This window comes from Marmota monax, unplaced genomic scaffold, assembly GCF_021218885.2.
Source record: "Marmota monax isolate L192 unplaced genomic scaffold, Marmota_monax_Labrador192_F-V1.1 WCK01_AAM20220418_F8-fsc00053, whole genome shotgun sequence".
In the NCBI taxonomy this organism is placed as follows: Eukaryota; Metazoa; Chordata; class Mammalia; order Rodentia; family Sciuridae; genus Marmota; species Marmota monax.
Window position 1 is genome coordinate 7332820 of NW_026693153.1, and position 20841 is coordinate 7353660.

General features: G+C 36.2%; 1 protein-coding gene across 1 annotated transcript in view; it reads left to right on the top strand.

Moving 5' to 3' along the window:
• Positions 1 to 5743: 5743 nt before the first annotated feature.
• Tomm70 (translocase of outer mitochondrial membrane 70) overlaps positions 5744 to 20841 on the top strand; it is a 33718-nt gene continuing 18620 nt past the window's right edge. The window contains exons 1-4 of the mRNA XM_046455275.2: positions 5744 to 6477; positions 17465 to 17638; positions 19300 to 19426; positions 20590 to 20699. Of these exons, the coding sequence (XP_046311231.1) occupies positions 6151 to 6477; positions 17465 to 17638; positions 19300 to 19426; positions 20590 to 20699 (738 nt within the window). The 5' untranslated portion in view covers positions 5744 to 6150. The remainder of the gene's footprint in view (positions 6478 to 17464; positions 17639 to 19299; positions 19427 to 20589; positions 20700 to 20841) is intronic.

A 20841-nucleotide genomic window follows, 5' to 3' on the forward strand; every position in this document is an offset into this window, starting at 1 on the left:
ATTTCCAAATACTACCAAGATATGAATTTGGGGATTATATCTTTCAACACATGAATTTTGGGGGACACATTCAAACCACAGCAGATGGTCCAATGCAAAACAAGAAAATATATAATTTTTCTCTGACATATAGGATTAGATAAGACTCTATGTACACTATATAAAATGCAAGATAAATAAAATAAAGCATCTATCGCTGATCAGCCATTCTCTTAGTATTCTCTTAAGAACAAGTGTTGTAGGGTTTTTTCAATTTTTCGAATTCCCAAGTTCTTGCTCCTTTTGGATTAACAATTCCTTCTTCAATTTGCCTCTCTTATCCCACTTTTTCTATAAGCAGTAAGGAAGTTCCAAGCTTACCTTCAATATTTCACTTAGACATCTCCTCTGCTGAATATCCAGTTTCTACAATACTAGAACAAAATATAGTCACTCTCTTCACTTTATAAGGATTGTAAGGATTGCCTTTCCTCCAGTTTCCAAAAACATGTACCTTGTTTCTGAGACCTCACTAGAATGGCCTTTAACATCCATATCCCTACCAACATTCTTTTCAAAATTATTTATTTATGTACTATTATTATTAGGTACTGGGGATTGAACCCAGGGGCGCTTAACCACTGGGCAACATCCCAGCGCTTTTCTTTTTTATTTTGAGATAGGGTCTCCCTAAGTTGTATAGGGCCTTGCTAAATTGCTAAGGCTGGCTTTGAACTTGCAATCCCAAGGTTCTGGGATTATAGGCATGTACCACCACATCTGGCTATTTATCTATTCTCTAAGAATATGGAAGCTTTGTTTCTAGTTTCTTCATTTCTTTCTTAGCCGTCACCAGAACTGCCTTCAAAGTTCATATTTCTACCAACAGTTCTTTCAATCTTGGCTTTTTCTAGCATACACCTTAAAACTCATTTAGCTTATATCCATCACCCAGTTCCAAAATCAATTCCAGATGTTCAATTATATATTACAATAGTATCTCATTGGTGATACCAAGATTTATATTAGGATTCTCCAGAGAAATAGAACAAGTTATAGATGGATAAGAGACATATATAGATTAGAGAGCTATAAACAGAATATAATTATTTTATATTGCATGTGTGTTGTATAAGGAATTTACTAGCATGCTTATGGAAGCTGAGAAGTCCCATATCTATAGTCAGCAAGCTGAAGAAATCCAGAAGAGCTGATAGTGTTGTTCAAATCTGAAAGCTAGCAGACTCAAAACCAAAGAAGAGCCAATGTTTCAGTTCAAGTCCAAAGCAGGAAAGATCTGTGTCCAAACTTAAGGCAGTCGAGCAAGAAGCGATGTGTCCGGCTTTTTGTCCTGTTTTGGCCTTTAGCTGATTGGATCACAGCAACTGCATTTGGGATGGCAAATTTCTTTACTCAGCTTGTCAACTGAAATGTTAATCTCATCCCAAAATATCCTGATAGATACAAATAGAATAATATTTATATCCAAATAGCAGGGGATCCTGTGGCCCAGTAAACTGACACATAAAATTAACCACCACACCAATTATCTACTGGACTGTGGGACTACAAGATGAACAAAGTTTCTGGTAACATGGGGCTTACATCCTACTGAAAGGTCATAAATAATTTCAAACATTGCTGAGTGGTAACAATGTGAATTAAGGAGAACAAGGAAGCGTATGAAGGGAGATATGAGTGACTAGAAACATTTAGCCTTATCATAGAAGTAGAGAGGTTCTAAAAACCTTTGGATTCAAGGATGCAATTGTAGTTATACTGTAGGAAAGGTATGTGAAATCAAAGTGCAGGGTGATACACAGAAGAGGGGTACTACAGACAGGAAGAGTATCTGGAAAACAAACACAGGGTTGAGGAAAGATAAAGGTAATAGGAAAAAGAAAAAATAAGATAAATGTATAGACTAAACGTTTGTGCCTCCCCATTGCAATCAATATGTTGAAATTCCAACCCCAGTGTAATATTATTAAAAGTTGGGATATTCAGAAGGTGATTAGTTGTTCTAAAAAATGCAGATATTTATTAAACATGTTATGTGTCACATACATTTAGGTGTTTTTATATTTCAACTGAGGAAGTGGCAAGGATATGAAGAGAAGAAAAACATAAAAAATTATATTAGAGAAATTGATCTTGTTGAAGACTTCACAGTTGATTTTCTGTTTACATGTGCCTATATGGGCATAATCATGTGCACTTGGGTGGGTAGGGTTGAAAACGAGGTTTTAAAAGGTTTAAGGTTTCAAGTGTGGGTCACTAATAAGGTAAGAATGACCTTTCATATAATCCTCTTTTTTCCCCTCATGAGAAAATGGGAGGGAAAAAAAGGATTATACAAAAACAAACAATGGGGGCGGGGGGAGATTAAGAGCTATATTTCTGACAAAAACAAAGCATCCAAGCAATCTTCTCAGAAAGTTCTAGAAAACATAATGAGGTAAAGAGACAAGCTGCATCACAAGATAGGTAATAGAGATTATCTGCAAAGAAATGGAACCTGAAGCAATGAGGTTTACTTTGATTACTAATGGAGACTGCAGACAAAATAACATTCTTATGAATTCCTATATAGAGTTGTGCTATCCAATACAATAGCCATTCGCCACATGAAACTATTTACATCAATTAAAACTAAATAAAATATATTTAATCATAGTAACTGCAGTTCAGTGCTTAGTAACTACATGTGGGCAGTGATTAGCATATTGGACATCGTACATTTAAAATACTTAAAACATCACAGAAAGTTCTGTTGGGCAATATCAATCTAGATATTGGTCAGAGAAGGAGGAAATGACAGTGTATCAAGTACAGGGTTATGAAACAAAAAAACAAAAATGAATTTAGTGACTTTTAAAGTAGTAGCAGAGTAATTGTAAAGTTATAACAAATTTTGGATTCAAATGGGTAATAAAAAAGTAGAAGTAACAGGTACAGGTAATTCTTCCAGTAACTTTTCAGTGAAGATAAAAACAGAATAAAACCTAACACAGAAAAAGTATAGAGCTGTGTATAGATGTGCTCCATATAAGCATGTTTGTGGACTCAAAGGTCTGGGACACCCCCCCACCCCCCAATTCAGCTATCTATCTACCAACTCTACCAATCTGAAAGACTTTCATCAGCAATGAAAACTGATAGGGAAAGAATCATACCATTTTAAAAAATAAAGAGCCTTAAAACCCATCTGATCCACCCCTCACATTCTATAAAAACCAAGGTTGCCCACAGTGATACTAAAAAGTTTCATGGTACTAAAATCTAGAATAAAAATTCACATCTTCCAAATCATCGTCCATTAGAATTCCTTCTTTTAGGGGTGAGGGGAAGGGGTGTACTAGGAATTGAATTCAGGAGCACTTAAACACTGAGCCACATCCCCAGCCCTATTTTTATTTTATTTAGAGAGGGTCTTACTGAGTTGCTTAGCACCTCACTTTTGCTGAGGCTGGCTTTGATCCTCCTCTGCTTCAGCCTCCCAATCTGCTGGGATTACAGGCATGCGCTACCACACTCAGCTAGAATTCCTTCTTCCTAAAATACAATCCAAAGGAGAAAGTTGTTTCTTTTGAGTTCTAATAACATACCAAAAAAAAAAAAAGGTTAATATGCATAGAACTTCATTTTTTTAGAATAGTTTTACTTTTCTCCTTTAATAGTGAGAAAATCCAGTAACTACACCTGTCAACTATTTTGCAACAAACCTAAAAAAAAAAATTTTTAACTATTATCTAATTAAATTGTTACTGTAACCTTTCTGATACTGGGGATTGAACCCAAGAGAACTTTATTACTGAGCCACACACTGAGCACACTCAGTAATTTTTTTTTTTTTTTTTTTTTTTTTTTTTTTGAGACAATGTCTTGTGAAGCTGCTGAGGTTGGCCTTGAATTTGCAATCCTCTTCTCAGCCACCAGTCACTCAGGTGACATGTGCACTACTGAACCCAGCTGTTTTTACCATTTCAAAGCAGGGAAAGCATGCAACCAGTCAGCAACGTTGCAAAGCCAATAACATTATTAATTCTGCTCTACACTGCAATGAGAAAATTGAAGAGAAAATGGGAGAAAAGCGATGAATATGGAAGAGAATGGAATGAGATGTTCTTTACAAACTATGAAAGGAACAAGAATAAACTAATTTACAAATGCCTTTAGTAAAAATAAAACCAAACAAGTAAACCCTTCAGATAAGTATTACTTAATATAAAAAAATGTTTCAAGAAATTCTAACATTGATTGCCCTCTGCAAAGGGAAACTGTGTGACTGAGGACATGGACTAGAGGTAGGCTTTTCACAGTAAACCTTTTGTAACTTCTGGAACTCAAGCATTATAATGTATCACCTTTTTCAGTAAACAAGCAAAAGATTTTTTTAAATCTTCAACGATTTAGTTCCTGCCAATAGTTTATAATTACTAGCAACCTACAATCTTCCAAAATGACATAGAAAATTGAAATTTTAAGACAGAAAAACCCCCCAAAAGGCCAATTTTACCTGAAGAGACAAGAGAATTGCCATTTGGAGTTAAGGGGGATCAGGAAGGGAGAAAGTAGATCATCTCTAACAATTACTATTTTATCAAACCAATTCCACTGCTATTATTTTTAGCCCATTTTCTTACATTTGTTGCTAACAAATCCTGTTGCCTGAACGCAATTTATTTAGATGGAACCTACATGAAGTAAAAGAAAAGCAATGATCCTGAAACACTTCCAATTTAAGTATTTTTATTTTATCCAGTCCATTTTGGCACAACTTATTTATGTCCTTTCTGTCTTTGAATAGCACTTCTTTTATGTTGGGAATCCTCTTGTATTTAAACGCAGAATGATTATAAATTTTTAATATAAGGCTTTGCAAGCCAGTATGCTTGAAAGGGGAAGTCAGTTATGGATTCTCATTCTCTATTCCTACTTGTCTTTTTTTCTTGAAAATACCGTTAACTGCAACAACCTTGCAACGGTTATTTTCATATGTAAGCTTTTAGAGATATAAAACCTATGAACTGAAATCACATTTTGGGAAGGAGATAGCTGAAGACAGTGCAAAACAAGCACGAGGGTAGGCGGATCAGAGCGTTGGGGCAGGCGCGTGACTCCAGGGAGCCTGCGTGGGCTGGGGTGTCGGATGGGATCCTGCTCAAGATACAACCACATAAAGAAAGGCTGGAAGCAGGTGGGAAGCCTGGGGCCTCGCATTTCTGCCTACTCAGTTCCAGGGTCTCTTAACGACACACACGTCATTGCTTTCGTAACTGGTTCAGATTGAGACTCAAGGAACCCCACTCAACCCCTTTTGGACTGGAATCAACCTGGCTTTGCCGGTTTCAACCCAGTTTTTCTGCGCTCTTCTATCGTCCCCATAACCTCAAATTCATCCAAACTAAAATCTCGCTATGGTAGAGATTAGAAGATGGGCGACTCAGTAAGCTATTCAACCCTTCCCTCGCTCGTTTTTAATGTCCTTCCAATCAGTTGGTTTCCTCCACACGCGGACAGCAGAGCTAACGGCCGGGCAGGTCCAAGAAAAGCCAACGTGGCGGTAACGGGAAAACGGGATCCAAAACCTGCCAATCAGCTGAACAGCTCGGCCTACGCCCCGCCCACTGCCCCTGGCAACCAATAACCTCCACACTTCTTCCGTCTCTCTCGCCCAATCAGAGTGCCCCGCGGCGCGTATCCAGTGCTCTGATCGTCCGCACACGGCAAGCCCGCTGTATGCGCGCTCTCCTCCTCTGCGCTAGGCGAGCGGGCCATCTGTCCTTCCACCCTGAAGGTGGACAGGATGATATCTGCTACCACTGGAGGCCCAAGACCCCAGAAGTGATTCCCCCAAACAGCAGTGAGGCAAAAGGAAAGAGAAAGGGCTGCCCAGGAACGCCCACCGCACACGATTTCTCTCAACCCGGAAGTGATTCTCCCCTACGCCCCCCTCCACGGTTGAGAGGGAGGAGACCCAAAGCCAGGTCTGCCCGGCATGCCCTGGGCTTCCGGTGACCTCTGGCCCTTTCCTGCCGTCCGCTCTCGCTTCCTAGCGTGCTCTTTTGCTCATTGCTTTCCTTTACTTGGTCGGGTCTTCCTTTTCACACTACCTAGTGACTGTGGCTCCCGCGACTGTCAGGGAGGCAGTGGCAGAGGACACTCGACATGGCCGCCTCTAAGCCGGTGGAGGCAGCAGTGGTCGCAGCTGCTGCGCCCGGCTCCGGGAGTGGAGTGGGCGGTGGCGGCGGGACTTCGGGCCCGGGCACTGGGGGTCTGCCGCGATGGCAGCTGGCTCTGGCTGTAGGAGCGCCCCTGCTGCTGGGCGCGGGTGCCATGTATCTGTGGACCCGGCAGCGGCGGCGCCGGGAGGCAGGAGGCCGGGGCGATGCTAGCGGCCTGAAGCGCAACAGCGAACGAAAGACCCCGGAGGGCAGGGCCAGTCCTGCCCTGGGAAGCGGACATCCCGAAGGTTCCGGTGCCCACCTGGAAATGGTGAGAAGCTGCCTCGGGCCATAGAGGTGGAACCGAGCGGATGCAACGTTTCCTTGAAGGGTTGTGCCGGTGAGGGGGCTTCCTTCCCATCAGTTGGTAACTGCTAAGCGGCAGCACATGAATTTAGAAAATCTCGTTTCTGGCTGTTTTGTAGAGAATGGAGTAGCCCGAGAAGACAGGTTTTCGATATTCTTTGACATTTTCCTTTAGGTTTCAGAGGTCTTTTCTTTAGCTTCTCAGTGACACAGCAATTATCTCTGTTAGAGGTGGTATTGGGAACATTTGCAAATGTTTGTATAACAAGGAAGGAACCCAGATTCCAGTGATTGGTACGTTGTGACATGAATTGCTTTTGTTATTTCCAAGGCCTAGAACTAAGTTGAAAGAACCTTTTAATAACGAACCACTTCTCTCTTGAAGGTTTTTTCTTTGGTGCGCGGGGGGGGGGGGGGGGGTGTCATTGGCAACTACCCCGGCAAAGGCGAAAAAATTGATTAGAAAGCTTTGTATATACAAAAAAAAAAAAAAAAAAAAAAAACCTTCCAAAGACTAAAATAGTGGTGCTATTTTCCTTTCGTGTTTTTTATTTTATTTTTTATTATATATTTTTTAAATCTACAGGAGTAAGTTCTTAAACTTTTTGGTTGCAAGCATCTTAGCCCCCCTACCACCCCGGAAATGTGCATCACCAAGCCTAACATGCTTAATAAACATTCTTTGATGTTGGGCCAAGCATTAGTCTCTGGTGAACTGCTTTGTATGATTTTGTGGAACTGACCATTAAATCCTTTTGGTATGTAATAGCTATGGAGAATTGGCCTGGCTGCTTAACAATGCCTGAATTGGGTGAGGTGGAAGATTTTTTCTGAATCTGGAGTTGCACAGTGGTAGTACCTGACCAAATCAATTCAGAGGAACTTATGCTGAAACAATTCTCAGTTGTATACACATGTAAAACTTTTTTTATACATAGGCAAGTTACACATATGTGAGTCATTTCCATTCCTTTCAGGCTGAAGGCATGTTTTTGCTAAGTAGTCAGCTTTAATGCAAGTTTTGATGTAGTAATGAATTACTATATGTTAGTCTTTTTTGGGGGGAGCATTGTGCTAGCCCATGCAAGAGCTATATGATCATTCCTATGAAAGAATGAAACATGGCCTATTTTTAATCAGAAAAGATACAATATAGGGAAGAACCCATGAGCTATGAAAACTAGGGAATGTCACTTAATATTGGGACCTCCACCACTGTTAGTTTGGAAAGTCATTTTATCTCCCTGACCTTACTATCATCCTAGTAGAACAAGAGAATTAAAATATTGAATCACTTATTTCGTTTAGCACTGAAAATTGATTCTCTGAATTAGTTATGTTATTTTCATGTTAATAAAATTCCCTGGTCATTTCCTACTTCATTTAATTTTAATTATAGAAGAACTGTAGATGAATGAAATGTACACAAAAGTACTCAATTCTCTAATAATCATTAAAAATAAAGATAGTTGTATACATAAAACTATGTTTTGACATTTTTTTTATAGCTGCAACCACCCCATCTCATCCCAGGATTCTATACCATTGGTATTTGATAGAATTTAGCAAATTTCCTGTCAGTATTTAAATTTCTTGAAATCCCCTTTTCCGTTTTGCAGCATTGTCTTCATTTTTTAAATTTTATAAGTAATATAATCTTATATAACTTTGTAATGTTTTTATAAAGAATTTTTTATTAATCTATTAAAATTTAAACTTTAAGTTTGAATTCTGGGTAACTTGAATTGCTTTAAAATTATTTAAAAAACTGAGCAAAACACTTGGCATATACCATTATTCACATGGTGGAATCTGGGCTTCTACATGAAATCTTGCTTTGGATTACTAGATTAGTAAAGCAACAAAAAGAATGTTATTTACCACAAATCTGTATGTTTTAAGTGTTGGTGATCAATAAATATTGAAAGGCTTTTTGACATTTTTTAAAGTAGTCTAGCCGTAGAATTAATATTAGGTTATCTTAATATAACTGATCACTAATTACAATTTTTTATCTATGGTTGGAGTAATGTTTGAATAATACCTTTAAATTGATAACCTCAGTGTATTTTGTAAATGGAAAGTATTTGCTTCCAGTGATAGAAAAACTGACAGAATCTTGATACCTTAACGGGTATTTCTCCACCTGACCAAAACCTATAATTTTTTAAGAGAAGGAAGGACAGATACTGTTAAGGGTCTAGTATCGGCAAATAGAATTGAAAAATCTCAGTTTTGTCTGTTGGCCTATGTTTGCTTTAATGTAAAATGAACAAATGATGTTTTGTCTTGAATTTGGGATTTTCATGTGCAGTGTAGGTTGTATTATCTTTTTTTATGGGATAGCAAAAACTTGCAAAGCAAATGCAATAGCTATTCATATTTGTTTTAACTAATGGGAATTTCAGGATATCATTAAAGAAAAGCATCTAATCATAGTTGATAATGTCTGAGATTGAGGTACTTAAAGTATTAAATTGAATATATTTATATTCCATTTTAAGACATTATAAAATTCGTCATTATGTGCCATTTTGCTTCAGTAAGTTTTTTTAAATTTGAATTATAGATTTTCATACCTGGAAGAGTTTTCTTTGAAGATCATCTTATCCATGGCACTTTTCAATATGGATTTGAGTTATCCTAGGGACTACCAAATATATACCAAGCATGGCATACAATCTTATCCCTCACAAAATGCTTAGGAACTAGCCTTCCAGAATAGAAAGGAGAAGACATACCTAAACCTTTTAATAAAAGGATCATTGACTTTCCTAAATGACCTGTTTCTAGTCATTTTTTTAAAAATTAGTATGGATCACCAGTGAGACTTATAATTAATTTTTAGTGAACACCTTTCAGTAACTATCCTTTCTTTATCTTTAGCAGTATTTCGCATTGTTTTCCTTAATAAATTTTGCTACTGAGACACTACATTTGCCTTATTTTTTAAATATTCTGACACCTCCCTCCCAGAGTCTTTGCTTTTTCCCTCTCCTTTCTTAAGACTCCTTTCCAGTGTCTTTGTCTGCTTTTTTCTGTTTAGTGACCATCATGGTTCTATCATAATCATCACTTTTATATTCCACGTATTCCCTGGATATTGCTAGCCCCCCAGCACCTTTGCCTGTTTAGCCCTTACACATCAAGGGCTCCTTAATTTGTCTCTAGCTCAGACCTCTCATGAGGTCCAACTTAGAAAATGTCTTCATTTCATTACCTCACAATTATTTTACATCGTCTCCTCTTTTTCCTGAAAGTACCCCTTGTAAACTGATGCACCTTATCTAATTTTTCAAACCAGAACATGTCCTTCTTTTCTATTCTCATGTTCTCCACATCCAGTCTATAAACATACTCAGAAAATTTTGCATCATAAATGTCTTAAAAGAGCTGACTACTCCATTCCCACTGCTCTTATTTCTCAACTGAATAATTGCTCTTCTCTTTATTAAAGTAAACCTTCCCTATTAACAATTGCATCTGTGGAGTCAACTAATTGAAGATGGAAAATATCCAGAAAACAAACTGCACCTCTGCTGAACATGTACAGATTTTTAAATTGTATTTATTCCCAAAATGATACAATATAACAGCTACTTAAGTAAGACTTACATTTAAGGCACACAGGAGGAGGTTGGGTATGATGGCACATGCTTATATTCCCAGCTGCTGAGGTTAGACCATCCCTGAGCAACACAGGGAGACAGAGGAATGCAAGAAGATGTGTGTTGGTTATATGCAAATACTATGCTATTTTATATAAGGGACAGGAACATCCACAGATATTGGTATGGGAAGTGGAGGTTATGGAACTGATCACCTGGGAATACCAAGAAACAATTGTATTGTCCTCTTATCTTTGATGTCTCCATCAGTCCCATACATAAAATGATTAAGAGGTTTTCCAGTGAAGATAAAATTCAAACTCTCTATCATGGTGTAAGACCATGATATTAATTCTGCTTTAATCTTCAATATCTCTTGCCACTTCCTCTGGATTCTGACCTTTGGATAGTCTATGAACACTGCCTGCTACCCTTTCTGGTCATTCAAGTCCCAACATTGAGACTTTTTTTTAAATACCTCTTTACCTAACCACACAACAGTGTAATTACATCACATCCTCGATTTTTTTCTTCCCTCACACTTATCACATGATAACAGGGTTGCCTATTCTTGTCTTGAGTACTATGCTCTTGAATCTGTGAAGGCTGAAACCTGCTGTCTTGTGTTCCATTGTATTCTTAGAACCTCATACAATGTCTGGCATGTGGCAGGTGTTCAGTGGAATGAATGAAGCTTTATTCTTTGAATAATATTTAAGGGCTTTATTGACATATTACATTCATCTGCATTTATCTACATGTATGTTTATATGTGTGTGATGTTTTGACTTAAAATTGTTTTTTTTTTACTTTATGACGATGTGAAAGCATCACTTTGAATTTTGGTTTTTTTTTTTTTTTTTTTTTCTAGTCTAGTGATAGGCCCCACGATACTCTCTTGTGATACTGGGCAGTGATAGTGAACTGCAGTTCCCAGCCAGCCAAAGAATTACCAAAGTAAATAACTAGGACTTTATATTATACTCTATTATTAAGCTCTGATGTTTAGTAGCTTAGCCATATATATATATATTTTAGCTGTAGATGGACATAATACCTTTATTTTGTTTTATTTTTATGTGGTGCCAGGGATCAAATCCAGTGCCTCACACATGCTAGGCAAGTGCTGTACCCATGAGCCACAACCCCAGCCCAGCAGCTTAGATATATTAAATGGTTTTTTGTTGGTTGTTGTTTTTGGTAGAACTGCATATTGAATCTTGAAGTATTCTGCCTCTGAACTACACCCCCAGCCCTTTTTGTGTTTTATTTTGGATAGGGTCTAAGTTGCTGAGGCTGGCATAGAATTTATGATCCTCTTGCCTTAGCCTCCTGAGTAGCTGGGATTAAAGGGTTCCCCCACCCTGACCCTTTAAATATATTTTCAAATTATGATGGATTTATCAGGATATAACCCCATTGTAAGTCATACAGAGCATTTGTGTGTTTCACAAGTTTTTTTGTTTGTTTGTGTTTTTCAAGTTTTCCAGCTTTTGATTTTTATTCTCAGTTGATCCTGGATTCAGTATAACTGTCTTAACTCCATTTAGGTATACTTTTTTTTTTTTTTAATTCATTTGTTTATATGTGGTGCTGAGAATCGAATACAGTGCCTCACACATGTGAGGCAAGTGCTCTACCACTGAGCCACAGTCCCAGCCTGTCATTTAGGTATACTTTTTATGAATCACTTGATTTTTTTTTTTTTTTGGTATGACCTATAATCATAATCCTGCAAAAGAAGCATTCTTATAAGTAGATTCTTCTCAGGTAAAGAGTACTTTGTATTATGATTCAGTAGGTGAAGCTGGTTGTAGTTTTTAAAATTTCTGTACAGGAGATGGGGATGGACATTCTAACTTAGGTTTGATCATGTAATATTATTTACTTATTAGCAGTAAGTATGGTTCATATAAAAGTAACTGTTGGTCTGTAGATATTGAAAGATTGTTTCTTAATCTGTAAGCTTTCCAGAATTGATTCATACTTCTGTAAAGCTGGGATTCAAATACAATATGCTTTATGAATTTGTAAATTAAGGGACTAAAAACCATTTTAAGAGCAACATTATGAAACCACATTATATATATTTTAACTAGATACAAATGATGAATATATATTACAAGTGATAACTATAGGTTAAGATAAGTTAATACCCATTTTATTTTCCCACATGGATTAATGTACCTAATTCTATCATTTTCTTTTACAATGACTATGTCATTAGCATAGTTTGAACACATGCTAAGACTTTATAGTAGTTCCTTTTTGCCAGATATACATCACTGAAAGCTTTCTGTAATGTAGTCATGTTGCAGGACTTGTTTTTAGAGACAGGTCCTTTTCTGATCCTCCAGATTTCCATATGTGGATCATTTTTCCTCCCTGTAGTACCTTCCTTACTATCAGTCATTTTTTTGTTTTAGAGCAAATTCTTGTGATTTTCACTGACTCTTATTTAGTGAACTTTGATTGTTATTACTTTGTATCCCACCAAATTTGTATGATTTATACTTTGATAACTGTAGCTTTTATTTCAAAATTTGTTTTTCAGAGTTGAGTTGCCTCTTTTAAATTTTAAGAGGTGGGGACTAGGTGTTATCAACAAATATAAATATTTGTTGAAAAGTGAAAAGACATTTAATCTTTTCCATTGTTTTCTTAGATATATTACCTGAGTTATTTTGCTTTTGATTCTATGTTTTACCCAAATAGTTTTGTATTTATGTGTAATTGTGTGTGTAGTCTATTCCACGGGCCAGTAGTTTTCTGTTTGTCAGTGGTGCAATTACTAATCACCTGATATGTGTTTTCTTAATGTGGATTGGGGTTTTAGTGTTTCGATGAGTGGTAGTTCATTTGAGAGCCTGCCAATTTACTTGTTTGTTTTCTGCACTGGTCTCTAGTATGTTCCTTTAAGATAAAAACTACCCTGTTGCTTGTTGTATAGTCAAGTCTCATCATCTGCAAGAGTCTGGTCCTGGTACCATCCGCAGATACCCATAGTTTAACTATAATGAATGATGACAAGGAAAAAAGTTTGTACATGTATACTCAACCAATAGCTATCTTAGACTGAACTATATGTTATCAACATCATTGTGTTTTTCTAAATATTATCAATCCATGGTTAGTTGAATCCATGAATGCAGAGGACCAACAGAAGAGTGGAGGCACACCAACAAAAATGAATTCAACTATACTTTTCACTCGTTCATTTTTTCCTTGGAGTTAATAGTGAGCAAGATAATGATACCTGCGTTTGTTTCTTTTGTTGTACCAGATTGTGAATCTAAGCATTGTTGTGATGATTAAGATTCATATTTTTCATAGAATAAAACACAGTCATCTGTGCAGTGTGGAAGTACAGTTTTTAGTCAATCTGAGCTCAGATTGGTGGAATTTGAATCCAGCCTTGGGCAGATTTCACAATCTCTCTAGGTTATATTTGCAACAGTGGAGGTTGTAATGACCCTTATCTCATATCTCTGTTACGGTATTCTTCTAAAGAATTTTTCAGAAGAGTCAGTTAATGATGTTTGCTTCTTCTGTAAATTTCAGGATCATATGTAAAATTTGGCTTTGGATATTTGTTGAATTTATTAAGCAGAATCATGAAGATAGCTCTGTTGGCAGTTCCTTATTATCAGGAGATAAAGCAATTCAAATCCTGTATGTCTAATTTTCTAGTAAATTATTTCAAATAATACTTTGTATAACATAGTGGGCAGAAGAGAACAGTTTTTCTTTTTCTAAGTTGTTTATATTCTTACCAGTGTTCATAGGTTTTAAATTTATACCCAGAATAAATACACAGAACTTAATCTTTTCAAACTGTTGTTTTGTTTTCTAAAAAGAGAATAGTTTTTGTTGTTGTTGTCATCGTTGTTTTAATGTTAAAAGATGAGGTCTTACTGTATTGCACATGCTGGCCCTAAACTCCTGTCAAGCAATCCTCCTGCCTCAGAGTCCCAAGTAACTGGGTTTCCAAGCACACATCACAGCACCTGATGAGATTAGTGTCCTTTGAACCAACCAAAGTTATATGTGGGAGGCTCAAGTGGCTGTAGTATAATAACTGTATATGTAGAGTCTTGTATGCAGGCCATGTACTAGTTACTGGAGGTTTTGAAGAAGACAGGAAAAGGAAGACATGATCCAACTTAACTTGTTAAAACAGTTCTTCAGATCAGTTAGGAACTAATTTCAAGTCTCCTTAGTAGCTTTTGAATGGGGAAAATAAAGCACATGAAAAATACTAGTATTTCAGGATGTTCCCATTACATTTTAGATCTTTCTGTCTTTGTTTTTTGTTTATAAAAATAAGCTTTCAAAATTTTCTTTGGGTTTGTTTATTTTCCAACTTTGCCCTTTAATTCTAAAAAGTTTTAGTGTAGCTTGAGAAGGTAGTAGGAAAAATGACTTTGAAAAGCAGTAACAAGATTTCTCTGGGATGAAATTAAAATTTCTTCTATTGAAAAACTGGTAGTAGTATATTTTCTGTTTTGACTTTTTCCTTCAGAATGTTTATTTTAATTTCTGCCTGATTTTGGCCCTAGCATTATGAAATAGGATCAAGTTCCTGACATAGCAGAAGGCTGATGTTGATTGCTAAATGATCATTGTGCTAACCAACTTTTTGCTCTTAATTCTATCAGATCCAGATAGGTAGCTTTTAGGTACAATCCCTGCTGTATTGCCTTTCTTTCTTTCTTTTCTGTTTTTTAATGCAGTACTGAAATTAAACCTGGGGGTGCTCTACCACTGAACTACCCTCCCACCCTTTAGTCCCTTGGTCCCTTTTTAATATTTTACATTTCAATTTTTAAGCAGGGTCTTGCTCAGTTGCCCAGGCTGGCTTGAACTTGTGGTCCTCCTGCCTCAGCCTACCCAGTAGCTGGGATTACTAGGGTAAATGCACTCGTCTAGTTTTCAAGATTTTTTGGGAGGGCTGGGTAGAGCATGTGTTTTGCATAAGGCCCTAGGTTCAATCCTAGCATCCGGCCTCTAATTTTTTTCTGTTTATTTGTTTTATCCTGCTTTCTCAGATGTTAGTTTTCTATATGAGTTGGGTGCCTCTCTTTTATGTGTTGATTTTCCTTTATTGTTAGCTATTCCTTATTGTATGGTCTCTTGTAAGAGAGAGGTAAGGTATGCATGTCCCTTGTCCCTTGGTTAACGGGGATCTTCACTCCATCTGGATGACACAACACTCTAATCTGACTTACTCTCTCCAGTGAAATGAGGATTGCAGAGGTGTAGTAAATGCAAGTTTTCCAACAGTAACCATTATTGTTGCCCCTCAGAAACTATACATAGGGATTCTCAGTTATCTTCTCTTGTGTTCTGTGGTTGTGTCTCTGTCAGCTTAGTTCTAGCTTATTTTCATTGAAATGGGTGTCAAGGTTGCTAATTAACTTAAATTTCATAGCTTTGGGGAAATGCTTAAATCTATTGCAAATGGTAGATTTTGCATTTATTTAATTTGTGCTTTTCCTGGCTCCTTTCATGTTCCCATACTCAAGTTTTAAAATACACATATTTCTTGTTGACATTAGCTGACTTAAATTGTCTGTTATACTATGAACTATGAACTACATGTCCTTTTTTGTACACTGTACTTAAAAAAAATTATAGCTGTAGTGTGATACTAAAGAAGGTAAACAAAAGGTAAATGGAGGGGGAAATCAGGAAAGAAAAATGAAGTAAGAATAGAAAAGAACGAGTACAGTGGTACCTCCACCTCATCTATGTAACTTAAGAGATACCCTGAGCCCCAAGCAAGTTGGCTTTCACAGATTCTTTAAATTATTTTTGAGGGGCAGTTGCTTTTGTTTCAGTATTTACCTATTAGAGGTATATATTCTTCTGTAGTCCTGTATTAAAGTTAGATGATGTTAACAATCAAGTTTTGCATAAAAACATATCATAAAACTTTTGAAATTATTGATTAGAACTGGACAACTGGCTTTATCCACAGAGAAGTTTTCATAACTGTCCTCAGTAGGTATTAGCTACCCATTTTTCCACATTTTCCATGATGTGCATTGTTTTGGGTCCTACAGAAAGCAGATCTGAGACAGAGATTCATATGTAGGAGGTCTGTTGATGGCAAATGATAGAATGACAGCAGTAGTGAAAATGCCAAGAGTGTTTTTATATACTAACTATTCTACACTGTTAACAAACAACCTAGTGGGAAAAAAGCAGGAAAAAAAACTGAATAAGTTTTTAGAACAAGAAAACCAGATACCCAATAAACATGAATAGTGAAGAAAATTCATTAATAGTGAAGAAAATGCAAATTAAAATAATATTGTAATATTATTTTGTACAGTTTCTCAACCTTGGCAGTGCTGATATTTTGGATCTGATCATTCCTGGTTGTGGTGGGCTGTCCTATGCATTATAGGATGTTAGGAGCATTTCCAGTTTCTATCTACTAGATGTTAGTAGCACCTCCCTTTCTCATTATGGTAATCAAAAATGTTTCCAGGGTTGAGAATTTAGCTCAGTAGTAGAGCATTTGCATAGCATGTAGGATGCCTGGAGTTCCACCTCCAGTACTAAACAAAAACAAAAAATGAAGAAGAAATATTTCCAGACATTGTCAAATATCCTGTAGGGCTGTAGGGCTCCAGCTTGACATGACCACAGCTGTCTTGGTCATAACTGATTTTGCCTTTTGGTTAACCTTGACACACATCTCAAACTCTACAGGACAAAAAGTTGTGAGATGGTCAGCCAAGTTTGTTGTACCAGGCTAGCCACATTTGCCTAGACTGTTTCTTAACTGAAGTTGGACCTGTTGATAGTTTTTGTTAGCGGCCAGGTACATTCTGGTTGGCTACAGCCCACCAAAGCATATAACTCCCTTCTTTCTACCTTGGGGTATGGGTATCTTCCAGCCTTGCTGCCTCTTTCTTTAATCTTACGGTATATTCTACCTTTGGTGGCTGGTTCTGATATCCTGAAACTGGGTTTTTCTAAAACAAGGGGGTAAAATTACCCTTGGCTGAGAACCACTGTTTTAATTAATATCCATTATACTGAAAACAATTGATGCTGTCATTGCTTCTAATTACTGACAGGAATGATGGGACAGTGGTATTTAAAGCACTGAAAAAGTCTGAATTTTTTAAAATTAAAAAATATAAACCTTTTGGCTCAACCCTTCTAGTAAGATTCTATCAAATGTAGTTATTTATATGAAGCAACTCGCTCTATAACAGTCATTCTGTTCTCCCATTATTCTTTTATCACTTTATCATTTAATCACTGTGGTCTGAGTCTATTTACAAATGTTGATTATCAGTGTTAGGTAATTGTTTCCTCTCATTTCAGAACTCTCTTGATAGAGCCCAGGCAGCCAAGAACAAAGGCAATAAATATTTTAAAGCAGGAAAATATGAACAAGCTATTCAGTGCTATACTGAGGCTATTAGTTTATGCCCTACAGAGAAGAATGTCGACCTTTCCACGTTTTATCAAAACAGAGCTGCTGCCTTTGAACAGTTGGTATGTACTCTAGATTGTTTTCTCTGTTCCTTTTACTTTTCTATATTTTCTTAAAATTTCAGTTACTGCTACTCAAATCTAATACATTTTTTGAAGTTATTTTGAAATTTCAGGATTTTTGTTCTTAATTTCCTTTAATTAAAAAAAATCTTTGGAAATTAAATTTAGTTTTGATGGCTACAAATGTACTCCAAACTTATATTTGTTTCAGCTTTTATAAAATTGGTTTTTGTAGAAAATTAAAGTTTTCTTGTGACCCTGTCTTCATCTATTTCTCAACCTGTATCTGAATAGTTGTATGTATGTAAGAGGGAAAAATACCAAAGATGAATTCCTTTTATGTATGTTGGTTTTTTTTTCAGTTGTCACAATATCTCTTACACCTTTTAACATCAGCATATGCAGATGTTTCATTCTTTTTAAAGGCTACATGTTAGGATCATTGTATATTTATATGGGTAGATTGATACACAGAATAATGGAGAAGAAAATATTATAAATAAAAGCAGTATTATGTTATTTGCTTGGAGGCAAGAGAGAGTTTGTTGTTTTTAAAGAGGCATGAAAGTTCCTATAGAGCATTAAGAGAGATGAAATTGGAAAAACCAGATCAGGAAAAACTTTATAGGTAATATTAAAGAGTTTGGATTTGATTCTGAGTATAATGGAAACATTTAAAGTTTTTAAGCGGGGCAAGAACATTATCCGAGATTGCTCGCACTGTTCTGTCAAAAAAAACCCAGAATGGTCACTGGGAAGACCCAGGTAAGGGTATTGCAGTAACCTCAGTGTGACATGAAGGAAACTGAAGACCAACGAAACTTGCCTCTTGAATTGGATGTGAAAGGCAAAAAGCAAGGATTTTAATACCAGTGGGTGGAAAGGAATGAGACCGCTGAGTAGACAACTTGAGAAATGTCTGTATTTTAGGAAAGTGATCTGGGCTAGAGATAAATTTAAGAACCTTATTTTAGATATTATAGAAATACAGTAGATATAATTGTATAGGGAAAGAGAAGTGATGAGGCCATGAAGATTCCAGCATGTAGAGATCAAGTAGAGGGAGAGAATTCAAAAAGGAAACTGAGAAGGAACTGCCAGTGAGATAGGTGGAAATCAAGTGAAGTGGCAACTCTGGAATATTGGCCCTTGTTGTTGGAGGGGGATAGCTATAGGGAGTTACAGAATCAAATAAGGAATTTTAAAAGATGGACTATACTAGAGCAAGTGTTTTTATAGTTATAGAAATAGCTTAGAAGAGAAGCAGAGAAGAGATAGCTGAAAGAGTGAAGTCCTTGATCCAGATCATGAGAGAAGGGTTAGCTTTTGATGAAAATGGGTGTTTCCTCAGTTTTAATAGGAGCAAAGAAGGAAATGGTATGAAAAAGCTGCAGGTATGTTTGTAGATTTGGAGGTAGAAAGATGTCCTAAGTGTGTCTGTTGCCTTTTTTAAAAAAAAAATCTGGTTGCCTTAGCACAGATATTTGTATGAGCTTTTATAGTATATAGTAGATGTTAATTCTTGGTACTGGGAATACATTTTTTATTATAGGACTCCAAATACTTGGCCTGCTAAGTCTGGAAAACTGATGTCTGTTGAACAGTACTTTTATTAGTGTGACTCTGATCATTTCAATTCTTATCAATATTTTAAATTATAGCAAAAATGGAAAGAGGTGGCCGAAGATTGTACAAAGGCTGTTGAACTTAATCCCAAATATGTGAAAGCTCTCTTCAGACGTGCAAAAGCCCATGAAAAGTTAGACAATAAGAAGGAATGTTTAGAAGGTAAGAATGTTTTTGTTTTTACATATAAAAATTACTAGAGATGTTGTGGTCATTGGTAAATATATGTGAAACTTTATCTTGTGAGCAGATAAATCAGTTAATTCTCTTTAATAAAAAGTTAAATTTTTCCCCAACTGAGACTTTGTTTTTTAGTTTAAATTGAAATTGCTGATATTTAAATATTATCTTTGTTCTCAACTATGGTGTTAAATGGGTATTAAAATTTGGAGGTTATACACCACACATTTTAAGTTTGGCATTTAGTAAGGATTGGTATAACTCCATGAGTTAGAAAAAGGTTTTAGCAAGTGATAGTGTTTCTAAGATTCTATATATTTTCAGTTAATATCCTATATAAATATGAAATTACTTGAGTCTTAGAGAAAACACTTTTTTTGTCCTTCATATTTTCAGACGTTTTATGCCCAATTGCAAATTATGTAACTGGTACAAAACATTCAAGTGAATTTTTTATTCTTAATAAATGCTATAAATGTTCTACTGCCTTTAATTGGCCTTTTCTGCTTCCAAAACTGCAATTAAAATAATAGAACACTGACTTTTAAAGTACATTTTTCTAGGTGATGTGAAGCTTAAAACCAGAGTGTAATATCTACAGCATAAAAGTGCTTTCTGCTACATGTTCAGATTTGCTTTTAAAACATCAATAAGATTTAGCCATAATTAGTGTTGTTATAAAGATCCCCTCCCCCACGTGTTGGGGATCCAACCCAGGATCTCACAAATGGAAAGCACACCTATCACTTTGTCATCAGACCAAAGTAACATTTTAAAAGGCTCATTTTTTTTAAAGGTCTGCATTATCAAATGCAAATGCTTTAGAGAACATTTTAGCAAAATTTGAGGTTTTCTGGTATTGTGACATTTGATAGGAGCGTTGGTTTAGAAAGGGGTAACCTAAATTGGAGTTTTCGAAGAAAAGGGATAAGAAAAAGAAAGACATTGTCACTAGCCAAAGTTATCAAGGGAATGCAACAACAGACTGATTTGTTCAGAGAAGCAAAGATGTAGAATTGTGAGAAAATTGAGTTCAGAAAGAGAAGGGACAGCCATTGTTTTGAATATTTTGAATGTTTAAGGAACCACCAATCTTGTAAACTGCAGTAATTTCATACTAATACTTATGTTTCGATCACTTTTAGATGTCACTGCTGTATGTATATTAGAAGGGTTCCAAAATCAACAAAGCATGCTCTTAGCTGATAAAGTTCTTAAACTTCTTGGAAAAGAGAAAGCCAAAGAAAAATACAAAGTAAGTTAATCTGAGTTGGTTAGTGGTGGTGGTGGTGGGGGGTAATACATTATAAAGGGTAATTTTTAATTTATGCTACTTGAATTTAGGCATGGTGATAAGGGTAACAACTGAAATTGTAACTGGATTATATTTCTTTTTT